Source organism: Trichechus manatus, unplaced genomic scaffold (genome assembly GCF_000243295.1).
Source record: "Trichechus manatus latirostris isolate Lorelei unplaced genomic scaffold, TriManLat1.0 scaffold00045, whole genome shotgun sequence".
NCBI lineage: Eukaryota > Metazoa > Chordata > Mammalia > Sirenia > Trichechidae > Trichechus > Trichechus manatus.
Window position 1 is genome coordinate 4,633,731 of NW_004443981.1, and position 13,284 is coordinate 4,647,014.

Consider the following 13,284-nt stretch of genomic DNA (forward strand, 5'->3'; position numbering starts at 1 on the left):
CCAAGGACAAGGGCTAGAAGGCAGAAGGGGACAGGAAAGCTGGTGATAGGGAACCCAAGGTTGAGTAAGGACAGTGTTGATGTGTAGTGAGGTTGTTAACCATTGTCATAGGGCAACATGTGTACTCTTTAATGAGAAACTATTTTGTTCTGTAAACCTTCATCTAAAGTGAGAACAGCAGCACAACTGGAAGAGCGTAGTCGATGTCACTGAACTGAGCGTGTAGAAATTTTTGAAATGGTGTGTCTTTGGCTATGTATATTTTCACCAAAAAAAAAAAGTCGAGAAGGGAGAGGGTTGACATGTCGTGGGGTTGTTAACCAATGTCATAGAACAATATGTGTACTACTGCTTAATGAGAAACTATTTGTTTTGTAAACCTTCACCTGAAGTACAATTGAAAAAAAAAGGTCAAAAAAATGTAATTGTGTGTACAAAGATCACTGTTAATCAGTTATTTTAGAAATTAAGTTTATGTACATTTGTTGATTTAAAAAAGGCTTACATACATTTACATATTCTAGTAGTAATTTAAAGAGCTTATACCAAAAAAAAAATTAAGTGTTTTAAAAACTGGTCAACATCTTTTCGTCTAGTATTAAATTTCAATTATTTCTCTGTATTCAAGAGTGACCCATCATTAAACTAGGTTTAAAAAGGCATGAAGCACATTTAGGCCCACTGATGTTCTCTAATGCCTACATCTAATAATTCAAGTCATTTGATTCCAGACCCCACCTAAAAAAGTAACTACTGCTCAAGACCTACTCCGTGTTCTTCTTCTTTAATAGAAATGATTTTATTTTGATAGATATATTACAAGACATTTTGGAATCATGTGAATTAGCTTCTTTACACTAAAACAGTTTTTATTCATGCCAGACACTATGACTGCTATAAAACCCAAAAAAACCAAACACATTGCCGTTGAGTCAACTCCAACTCATAGCAACCCTATGGGACAGAGTAGAACTGCCCCATAGGACTTGCAAGGAGCATCTGGTGGATTCAAACCGCCGACCTCTTGGTTAGCAGCTAAATGCTTAACCATTGTACCACCAGGGCTTCATGACTACAAAATCTATAAATTCAGTAGTTAACTGACAGAACATATTCATCATATAACACCCCACTAGAATAGTGACCACACTTGCAGTTTCTCTTATGATACAGTTAAATGGCATCTGGTTGTCACAAATAAATCTGATACTGTCTTTTAAAATAAAAAATTTCTATTAAGACTGAAACCATGCCACACATTTCTGGTGCGTTTTCTCATCTTTAAGGCATCAGTCCTTATGTTTTTTAGTTTTAAATGGAATGCAGAATGAGAAAAAGGACAAAGAAGAAATGTTACCTGTTTTCCTAATTTTCTAACTGTAAACCAGTGTTCTTTATAATTGCATATAAATGATCTTTCATTTCTAGAAAAAGAAAAAATATATACACAATATTAATCTGAAATATGTAAAAGTTCGTGTTCATTTAGTTTATCTACTAGCAAGTATATTATACAAAATTTGCAATAATTTAGGATTATGTTTACAGTTAAGTATCACCGATTTTTTAAATTACAAAACTGTGTTGAGCTCTATGCAGAAGATCAGTGATGCCATGCTACAATGATGGCATCACATACTATTCAAAAGCAGCTCTGTGCTGCCACACACTGAGGGGTCAAGAAGGCTCAGAGGGCAGATGTTCATGGACATCTCCAAAAAGGTGAACTAAGACAGTCTGAGGGAATAAAACAGGAAACATCACAACAAAATCATTCCAAATATCGTTTTCTTCTTTAAGAAATTATAACTAACAATCAAATTTGGAAAAAGAAATGTAGGAAAAGCAAAATAAAGTCTTACATAGGATCGATCCTGAGCCTCTGATACTCTGGACTGTTGAACAGGATTAGATCTAAACCCCAAACTTTCAAGGCATTGCTTATAACCTGTTAAAAAATAGTAACTTTTCATGAGCTAAACCATTCAATTCCAAACTTTAGTGTAGCCATGTTAGTTGTGTAAACAACTGCACTTCATATATAAATTTCCCCAGGAGGCTATGGTTTTTAAGACATGTGCATGTTTGCATAGATATATCATTAAACCCATAAACAGCATCCATACATAGCCTTAAAAGAGTGCTTTTTACACCACTTTTCTGAGACGTTTCAGAGAACCACACAACTCCTAGATAAAACTGCCTCCAAAATCCAGATGCATATTTTCTCCAGTCTTAAAACCAGGCTATGACACACATCTGATAATTTGGCTTTTGTGGGTGCTGCTTTAGAAAAGTTATATTTAACTCACTACCTGCAATGACAGGAATAATGATATGTCTATTAAAAGGAGTGCTCCCTGAGGATTTATACTGAAGGTGTGATAGATTTTAAACTTCTGTGATTGTGGGTTTGTAATTAATAGAAAGATTTAAAAAAAAAAAGGTAAACTGATTATTACAAACTGGGAAACGAGGGAGAATTTCTGAAAATTCACCCTCTACCTCCTAAGGTAGCCAACAAAGAAGCTAGTGAACCAAGTACTAGCACAGAAAAAAAGCCAATCCACTGTGGTGGGCAAAACTGAATTGGCACCAAGAGCAGCCCTGCACAAACAGGAAACGGCAACGGCTGGGCCTGCTCCCACCTCCCATCAACCTAGCCTTGTAGTAGACGGTACCTATAATGGTGGCACAATGGAGTATTAGACAGAAATGCTGGTGAATGATGAGTCCAGCTGGGTATTACAGGGGGAAAGCAAACAAATATTTACAGAAATAGGTCCCTCAAAAGAGGCTCTGAAATAACTCTGGATACACCTCATAGGTCATCATGTAAGAGAGAATGAAAGACAAATGGGTATGATAAAAGAATTTCACAAGTACATATATACGCCCATAGAACTCAAGAGGAGCTATATGTTAAAAAAAAATACCGATCATAAAATAGTAAGAGCCACAGACCATAATACAGTTCAATCCTGGTAGGCTGACTGAACAAGAGGTTGTAAGATGTTGTATTGTCTCAAATTTACTCAAGAGATAGTAAGTTTCAAACTTCATAACTTATTGGAATTAAGATTATTAGCATCCAGGTGAAAATTAAATAATCAAAAAGCATTTTTAAAAATCTACTCTAAAATAACTTGGAATCAACTCAATGGCAACAACAGCTACTCCAAGATGAAGACTCTACAGATCTAATTTTCAAGTTTATCTATGGAAAAATCTATGTCTTTTCTGGATACTACCTATATTAATCTTATACTCTATCAAAAAAATCTATGGAAGGAATTTCCAAAAGTCACATCATTATAGTGACTACAGAAGGCTATGAACAAATACCCGTATCAATCATGCCCTGAGCTTAGACAATGCCTGGCACATAGATAACGCCTAGTACATGCTGTGATTACTTACTTGAATAGAGAAAAAACCACTGTCATCCATATTTCCAGAAGGTTGCTGCTTAATTTTGACAGGTAATTGGGTGTAGGGGAAAGAAAAGGATAAGAGACGTCATTAGTGTGCATATCTAAAATAACATCTTGTGCATTCTCATTTACAAAGTCCAGAGCAAAGTTATAATTACCAAGTCAGATCTCTAAAGGAAGACCGGTTCATCCTTTTCTAAACAGCTCCCACATTTTAAAAAAGAAAAAGAAAGAAAGAAAATAGGCCATGTTTTCTGGATTTAAATTACACCTTGAGGGGGGAACTATAAAAGAAATCACGTGAGTTTAAAATTAGCACCTGTAAAAATGTGCGGTAGTCTTCACTAGTAATGCCTCCTTCTGCCATTCTCATCCTCTCTTCTTCATCCAGCTGATGTGCAATTGAAGATAATTCCACAGGGCTAAAATACTCCCCTTGCAATAGATTGTTCAGGCAATGCTGAGCACAAAGTGAGCCTTCTTGCTAATAATTCCAAAAAGAAAAAAATACAAACGTGATTTGTTAAACAGATTTGTACGGTACCTTCCCCTCAACAGAAATTGAATCATTAACATTTTAACACAGTCAAACCTAACCTTTTTAGCTTTCAGACAAGCCCAGTCATTACACACATTTTCATTTGTTAACATTTATTTTACAGTTCCAGTTATTTAGCTATATAGTAAAAAACTTAAGCATGATTTATATGAAAACAAACATTTTCACCTATCAAACACATCAAACTTCATATTTTTCTAAAAACTACTCTATAAAAACATTTAGCCACTCTCATTTTCAGGGCCTAAAATAAATTCACTTTTGGAGATTCCATGGCAAATTACTGACGCTGTAAGGGAATTTCAATTCCTAGAATATTTGCTCTTTTAACAAGAGAGCTACTCAATTTTAATGCTTGTTCATGAAACTTCAAATATCAAGAATTGATATAGGTGAGAAAAATTGTTCTACGTTAGTGAAGACTTGTAACTACAGAGCTGGGAATTCTGCAAATAACAGACACAAATGCAAAGAGCAGAGCTGTCCAAAAAGGACTTCTTGTGCTCACTCCTGGATAAGCCAGCAGGAGGGTCTGGGTCCAAGCTCAGCATCTCATCACGGGGAGTACTACTCCCCATGGACCCCAGCGCCTCAGGTACTGGACAGCTGGCTTTCTTAGATAACTAGGTAAACAGCAGGCACCTCAAATCCAAATCCAGACTTCCTGGCACTGAGCAGCCTGCTTAGTACCCCCCCTCTCCCTAACAATGGTGCCTCCTCATGCTTGCCCTATAAGGCAGCACTCAAGTGTGGGTGAGATTCCTCCCTGTGAACACATACTGTACCCAGCATGCCTCTTTGTGGGATGATGGCATCTCTCTTCTCCTGCAAATCCTGGCCCTCTAAGTTCTCCCTTTCCCCAGTGAGGTCTATTCCTTAATCGAGCTTATCTGACATTATGCAATCTGTTCTGAGCTATGTTACATGATAGATGGTGACCCCAAAGAGGACCACCTTGCAAGATGTACAATTTTCCCTGAGGCATCAATTTTCTAGGAAGAAAATGCAGCTGCTGAAAAAGATTTAGGGTATATGTATATAACGGAGTAGGAAGGCAGCATTAACACAGTCTGACTGGATGATAAACAAGGGCTATGAGAAGTTTATCTTTGCATTTTGGTAGGGAATAGGTAGCTGGGAGCCAGGAAGGACACTATCCTTCAAGTCGCAGCCACAACAGTTAGAGAAGACTTCTTTGTCTCCACCTTTTTTCCTTCTGCCTATATTCCTACTTTCCTACTCCCGAAGAACAACTCCCACAGAAAATTATAATGTGAACTGAATGTATATACAGACTTTCTTCTTGTATTCTACTGAGAAGTAGGCACGACAAACAAGCAGTTCATAAAAGAGAACACCCAAATGACTGAAAAACATAAAACGGTGCTCAACTTCATCACCCAAAAGGGGGATGTATATTTAAGCCACAACACATTACTACTACACACCTGCTAGAATGGCTAAATACGGGAGAGGATGTAGAGACGGCGTAACTCATACTAGGTAGAGTATAAATTAGCATAACCACTTGGGAAAAGTATGTGGAAAATCTACTAAACTTAACATATACATACTCTGTAATCTAGCAATTCTATTACTAATTCTAAATAAGATTTTTTTAATTTAAAAAGTTACATATTATATCAGGATACATAGATAAAATGCAAAATAAAGGAAAGCAAAAGAACGAAAATTAAAAAACCCTAATCTCACTACTCAGAAATAATCAGTATATTTTAGTAATTTTACTTTGCTTTTTCCTAAGCTCAGAAAATATATCTCTTCGATACAGAGATCCAAGGAGCCCTGGTAGCACAGTGGTTAAAGCACTCAACTGATAACTGAAAAGGTCAGCTGTTTGAACCCCCCAGTTGTCCCGTGGGAGAAAGATGTGGCAGTCTGCTTCTGCAAAGATTTACAGCCTTGGAAATCCTACGGGGCAGTTCTACCCTGTCTTATAGGGTTGCTATGAGTTGGAATCAATTTGATGGCAGTCGGTATACAGAGACCCATGTCAACAGTTTGTTAAACTAATTTTATCCCTTAATATGCAAATAACAGAAATATAAGCATATGTTCATCAAAAAAAAAGTTGACATGTAGACTAATAGAGTTGAGAATTCAGAAATAAACCCATACATCTATAGTCAATTGATTTTTGACAAGGGTGTCAAGACAATTCGATGGGGGAAGCATAGTCTCGTCAACAAATGGTGCTAGATTTCCAGATGTAAAAGAATGAATTTGGATCCCTACTTTACACCATACACAAAAAGTAACTCAAAATGGATCTCAACTTAAGAGTGAAAACCATAAAACTCTTAGAAGAAAACGAAGGCGTAAATCTTCACAAACTTGTATTTGGCAACAGATTCTTAAACGTGACACCAAAAGCACGAGTAACAAAAAAAAAACATAATCTGAACTTCATCAAAGTTAAAAACTTCTGTGCATCAAAGAATATTATCAGGAAAGTGAAAAAGACAATCTAAAAATTGGGAGGAAATATTTGCAAATCATGTATTTGATAAGGGTTTACTATCCAGAATACAGAGCCCTGGTGGCACAGTGGTTAAGCACTACGGCTGCTAACCAAAAGGTCAGCAGCTCAAATCCATCAGCTGTTCCTTGTAAATCCTATGGCGACAGTTCTACCTCTAGAATATATAAAGAACTCTTACAATTCAACAACAAAAAGACAAAAAAAAAAAAAAAAACACCACCTGGAATCCTCATGCATTGCTGGTAAGAATGTAAAATGGCACAGCTGTTGTGGAAGTTTGTGGTTCCTCAAAAAGTTTTAAACACAGAATTACCAGATGACCCAGCAATTCCATTCCTAGGTATATACCCTAAAGAACTCAAAGCAGAGACTCAAACATATACTTGTACACCAATATTCAGAGCAACATTATTCACAATAGCCAAAAGGTGGAAACAACCTGAGTGTCCGTCAACAGATGAATAGATAAAATGAGGTACAGCCATACAATGGAATATTATTCAGCCATAAGAAGGAATGACGTTCTAATACATGCTGCAACACAGATAAATGTTGGAAACATTATGCTGAGACACAAAAGGACAAATATTGCATGGTTCCGCTTTTATGAAATATCCAGAATAGGCAAATTCATAATGACATAAGGTAGATTAGAGGTTACTGGGCTGGGGGAGAGGAGAAACGGGAAGTTATTGCTCAAGGGATACACAGTTCCTGTTTGGGGTGATGAAAAAGTTTTGGAAATAGATATGGTGTTGTTTGCACAATACAATACTGTGAATGTACTTAGTCACTGAATTGTACACTTAAAAATAGTTTAAATGGCAAATTTTTCATTACATGTATTTTACCACAATAAAGTTTTTTTTTTAAGTATAAGAATGTTCATAGAAGCACTACACTACTGTTAATGGTTCCCAAATGGAAACTACTCACATGCCCGTCACAACAGAATGGACACATTCTGTTATACGCACAAAGAAATACCATACAACAAGGAGAATGAATTAACTACCTGAAACAATATGGGTGAATCTCTCAAACAACATTAAACAAAAGAAGACAGGCTCAAAAGAGTAAAACCGCATGATTCTATTTACAAAAGCTCAAAATCTGGCAGAACTAATCTATGACGTTAGGATTTAGGATACCGGTTACAAGGGTGGGTGACAGCAGGGGTACGGGGATGGAGGCAGAGTTAGTGCCTGTAAGGGGGCACAGGGGGGCTTCTAGGATGCAGGTAAATGTTCTGTTACTTGAGCTAAGTGTTGTCTATACATGCGATCACTATGAAAATTCAATGAGCTGTACTCTTGTGATTTATGTGCTTCTGTACGTATTATCAGGCCCTGGTGGCACAGTGGTTAACGCACTCAGCTGCTAACTGAAAGATTGGCAGTTTGAATCCACCAGCTGCTCCAGTGGAGAAAGATGTGGCAGTCTGCTTCTGTAAAGATTTACAGCCTTGGAAACCCTATGAGGCAGTTCTACTCTGTTCTATAGGGTCGCTAGGAGTTGGAACAGACTTGATGGATCAAACAACAAAAAAGACTCTGCTAAGATATAGCTATTCCACAGATCAAGAACTACTTAATATGGTGATCAGACACTGGGTTTTCTGCAAACAGTCCTAATGCGAATTTTCTGTCTGGCTGTCCAGCCACGTGCCTCAGTTTGGAGTTCTCAAACTCTGGTCATCAAACTTACATATAGGAATATGACATTCAAATATTTGACCCAATAAATAAATAAATGAAACTCTATACAAAGAAATTCGATTTGAAATACAAAAAACAAACACCTGAAAGCACACTTGTTAGTAAAACTACAGCGATAGGAAATAACAGCAACACATTCTGTACTTCGAATACAACTTCGTGGGATGGAGAGATGATCCAAAGAACACATTGTTCAGTCCAAATCTTAAACCACTTTTTAAAGTCACACAATGAATCAAGGGTCCCACCCAAGATGAGGCATCCTCCTCCCCAAACTGGCCCCAACCACGTCTTTTTGAGTCATCAATCATCAAGCTTTAACCAAAGTCGAACTGAAGTTGGATCTGCTAGCATCACAGCTCAGTGGTATTTAAATGCCATGATTTCATGTCCAAACTTCATTGTGCTGGCACCAAGGAGGAAAAGACTGCATTGCCAGTTCCACCAAGATATTTTATAAAACCGAAAAATGGAACTGCAACCAAATCACATTCCCCTCAAGGTCTTCACGACCAACCTAAAACTAGTTCAAATTCCCAGGGACACTACTAACTACAACAGAAACCAGGCATAAACCCAAGGGTGCTCTCAGAAATGGGCTAGCCGGGGACGCGCAATCAACCCAGCAGCAGCCCTTCATTTTCTCTCAGAGTTCTCACATTGCCTATCATGAGGTGCAGTAAATAGAAGCATCTAAATAACAACAATGGCCAGCACTTCTCTAGCACTTCCTATATGCCAGACAGCGTTCTAGGCGCTCGTAACTGAGGTTTTTGGTGTTGTTGTTGTTAAGCTGCCATCGCTAACTCTGCGGTTAATCACTTGATTACTCGCACACTACACAGAGGACTCCGGAGCACAGCAATAAGCAACTTGCTCAGGACTGTACAGTAAGTGGCAGAGCTGGGATTCAACCCCAGGCAGAGGTTCCAAAGTCTGTGCTATTACCACTTCCTCAAGTCACTGACTTGGAATTTGGTTATTCCTAAGCCTCAAATATCCTAAAGGCAGCTAAGAGCCAACAATCACAAGAGCGCATAATGGATGTCACAAAGCCAACCCTCAGCATCTTTTCACTAATTTTAAATACAACTCTTATAGCATTTCCAGTTCACATACATTAAAAGTACCAAATTCGGGTGGCACAATGTCCACGCCAAGAGTCGTCAGCAATGTAAGCGCTAACAAAAATAAAAGAAAGCAGTCCACGTAACTAAAAAAACAAAACAAACAACAACAGAAAGAAAAACCAAGCAGTTAGTGGCCGCTTAGTGTCAGGGTTTAGATTGTTGTTCTATGTCCTCGAGTCAATTCTGACTCAGCACCCTATCAGACAGAGTAAAACTGCCCCATAGGGTTTTCCTAGGCCATAATCTTTACTGGAGCAGATCACCAGTTCTTTTCTCCCGTGGAGTGGCTGGTGGATTCCAACCACCAACAGAGCACTGCTCCACCAGGGCTCCCTGAGAGCTTTTGTTACGGTTCAGCAAATTACAGCCTGCAAACCAAATTCTACTTCCCCAGTAGCTAAAAATGGTTTCTACATTTTTAAATGGTTGGAAAAAACAAAAACAGAATAATGTGCGGCAGAGACCATACGTAACCTGCAAAGTCTAAAATATTTACTATCAGGCCCCTTAGAGTAAAAGTTCACTTTCAGTAAAAAGCAACATATACATCTTAGATGCTCCTGATTCATGCAAATATTTACTGAACACCTACTATGGGTCAAGGCACTATTCTAGGCACTAGGGATATGTAAGTGAATATGTGCTTACATTCTAACTCAATAAAGGGTACTCAAATAAAGGGTACCCAAACTCTGAAAATGGAGAAAGCAACATTCCAAGTGGAAGTGGCTGAAAGATCCTTTGTAGGCAGGTATCCCTACCAATACAGCTTTTTATGGTCAAAGTTGGCTCTCTGGCTCCGCAAACCCAGGGCCTGTTATGGTTAACTGCTGTGGAGTTGGCCCCTGACTCATGGGGACCCCATGCACAACAGAATAAAATGTCCTGTGCCATCCCCGTGATCGGTTGCGGATGAGACCATTGTGATCCATGGTGTTTTCATTGGCCCTTCTTCCTAGTCTGTCTTGGTCTGGAAGTTTCGCTGAAATCTGTTCAGCATCATAGCAACATGCAAACCACCACTGACAGACAGGTAGTGGCTGCATGTGAGGTGCATTGGCCAGGAACTGAACTCAGGTGTCCTGAATGGAAGGCAAGAATATTTTACCACTAAACCACTAATGTCCCCAATCCAAGGTCTAGCACAGATTAAAGATGTGGGGGGTAAGGGCGGTGTTCTGAGAGAGGGGAGTTTATGAGATTAAGGATAGACCCTATGGTTACATGTCCTTTCCGTATTCTTGAAATATGCCGGAAGAACTTTAAAAATTTAAGTGCCTTTATTTGCTAAACACATATAAACTGGTGATAAGAGGAAACAGATTCCTGAAGTATCTGTGCCGAGGATATTAAAAAAAAAAAAAAAAAAAACACAAACCAAACCCATTGCCGTCAAGTTGATTCCAACTCACAGCGACTGTATAGAATAGCGTAGAACTGCCCCATACAGTTTCCAAGGAGCGTGGATTTGACTGCCAACCTTTCTGGGGAGGGCATCCTAATTTTAAGCCTATACACATTGAGAGCAACTTCTTTCACGTAAGTAGTTTTCAACAGGGTAGGGCCCAGCTTCCTTTGGTCCCATGGCCCAGTAGTTGGCTTCACTGAAATATATCCAAAGTAGGCAACAATCAATATTGTTAAAAAATACACATCCAGTGATACGTGACAATGTTTAAATCTTCCATGTTAAAACATCTGGTCCTACACCAAAGCTTTGCAAATTAATAAAAAAACATACATGCAAGGTTCAATAATCTTTACCCAATCTCCTGAGCCAAGCAGCTAAATACCTCTAGTCCAAGATTCATAAAGTATGTCAATCAAATCAAAAAATTAGCTATAACCTTACCACTAAATCCTTTCTCTCCTCACACATAAAAATCATCCAACTCCAGTTCCAAAACTTTCTGAAATGTACTCTATACAGAAAACCATTCCATTTAACAATTTGTTTAGATTTATAAGTCACCATGCCTCTTGTTTTTGATTGCCTCGTGTATGTGTGTGTGTATTTAGAAGTGTCTTCTACCATGGATCATTCACAAGTATTTAATACAACCATCACCCTTTACACCTACTAAATAAACAACAGCCTCACAGCAACCCTTACCAAACATGAAACCATTATGAAACAAGATATTATCTGCCAAAGTTGTCCTCAGGATAGTTTCATTCACCCCCAATGGCTTGATAATTTTATGTGAGAAAAGACAAGCTTCTCCACATAACAGTATCTTCAAGTACAAGACCACTGAAAAATCAAAGCAAGAACAGGCTCAGCGGACCACACCAACAAAATTATTCCAGTCCACCGCTAATACCTAATAACAAAGCTGGCCTCCTGATGTGGAAAGATGAGAACAGCGAAAGAAACCAACCTCAAACATCTCGTAACAGAAACTCTTGTGACGACTTACTTCCCTGCTTAAGGGCACATGAGATTTCCTCCTTCTCTCCCGTAAGTGTCAGACCCTACAAATGGGCGAGCCGAGGTCCCGCCCTGGAGAGGCTCACGGACCTAGTGCGGGAGGAAGACAGCACACAATCTCAAAGATCTAATTGTATAGGAGATTCCAATATAGAACTGAGGAGTGCAGCGAAGGAAAAGTTAATTCCGCCAAGGATGGGCGTGGGGAAAGGGAGGGAGTTGGGAAGGGCTAGGGGAGGTTTCCGAGAGGTGACTCCGGCTACAATCTGGGAGGAGGACGAGAGAAGGAAATGGAGAAGGGTTTCTCCGAAAAGGCTACGGAAAGTAGCGGAGAAACGCAAAAGCTGACCCACTCGGTGCCGCCTCCCACCCCTCCCGTATCCCGAGGCGCCCCCTGGCCCTGCCCTCACTCTCTCCCGAATCTCCAGGCGTCCCGACCCGGCTCCTCTGGGAGGGGCCTTTGGGGCAGAGGATCCGATGGGGGCGGTGGTGAAGCTCCCCTCGCAGGGCCGAGAAGGCGGGAGGCTCGAGCAGCGCCCGCGTCGCCCAGAGAGACCGGGATGGGGGCGACTCAGGCCCCACCCAGCCCTCCGGGAGGCGGCGATACCGCACTCCTCGTCCGCCACCGCGCTGCAGACAGTTCCCCACCGAACGCGGATACTCACTTTCTCGTGGAAGATGGACTCCATGTTTATTTGTCTGGAGCCAACGGCCCCCGCACCGAACCACCCCCCTCCGGATCCGTCCCCCGCCCCCTACCCCTCCGCCTTCCCCGCCCCACCCCGCCTTGCCCCGCCCCTGCCCTCGTGCCTCGCCCAGACCAATCACCCTCGAGGATGCGAGTCACCTGGAGCGAAGAGCAAGTGAAAGCCGGGGCGGTAAACGCAAGGGCACGTGACCTTTGTAGCGTGTCCTCCCATCTCCTGACAGCCGACCGGCTGAGGGTTGCTGCAGCTCCCCCTGCCGTCTGGAGGATCTTTTCCGCTTCTCACCCATTGCTGTGGATTCTTGGGTTTCCCCAGATTGCGATGAGCACCACCAGAATTCCATCTTTTTTCTTTCCACTTTACTTTGGACTTCCCACTTATCACACCTCCGATAATAATATCTTCTCCCCCTCTCCCACTGAAAGCCTAATTGAGAAAAAGGCATCATTGTATCTCCCAATACCTTGCACTGGTGTACAAATATTTATACAGTACTTCCTAAGGGCTAGAGCCCTGGTGGCAAAGTGGTTAAGAGCTCGGCCGCTAACCAAAAGGTGCCACTAGGGCTCCTTGCATATATTAGTGATTCTTAATACAGCAACCTTTGATGTAGGCAAGGGCGGATTACCGCATAAACAAAGTAAGCACGAGATTACTTGTGCTTCCTTACTCATCCGTAGTGAACGGTTTCACATGGATTTCACATCTTCGTCTCCACATCACCAAATCTTTGTGGTGAAATCCATGTGAAACCGTTCACTACAGATTAGCAAGTAAACCTAAGAAAACACAAGTCAGTGTG

The 13,284-nt window shown here is 40.4% G+C and overlaps 1 protein-coding gene across 24 annotated transcripts in view; it reads right to left on the reverse strand.

The window, feature by feature from the left end:
* The window catches only part of ATXN3 (ataxin 3), a 44,915-nt gene extending 32,181 nt beyond the window's left edge, over positions 1 to 12,734 (reverse strand). For 3 of the 24 annotated variants that reach the window (XR_002824168.1, XM_023731724.1, XM_023731730.1), the window contains exons 1-5: positions 12,441 to 12,517; positions 3,754 to 3,918; positions 3,421 to 3,468; positions 1,863 to 1,948; positions 1,358 to 1,424 (exon numbers count right to left, since the gene is read on the reverse strand). Coding sequence is in view for 18 of the 24 variants with exons in the window: in XM_023731724.1 (XP_023587492.1) it covers positions 1,358 to 1,424; positions 1,863 to 1,948; positions 3,421 to 3,468; positions 3,754 to 3,918; positions 12,441 to 12,464 (390 nt within the window). In the remaining 6 variants the exon portion in view is untranslated. The other 21 variants (XR_002824169.1, XM_004376672.2, XM_012555663.2 and 18 more) reach the window with 18 other exon arrangements.
* Positions 12,735 to 13,284: the final 550 nt, after the last annotated feature.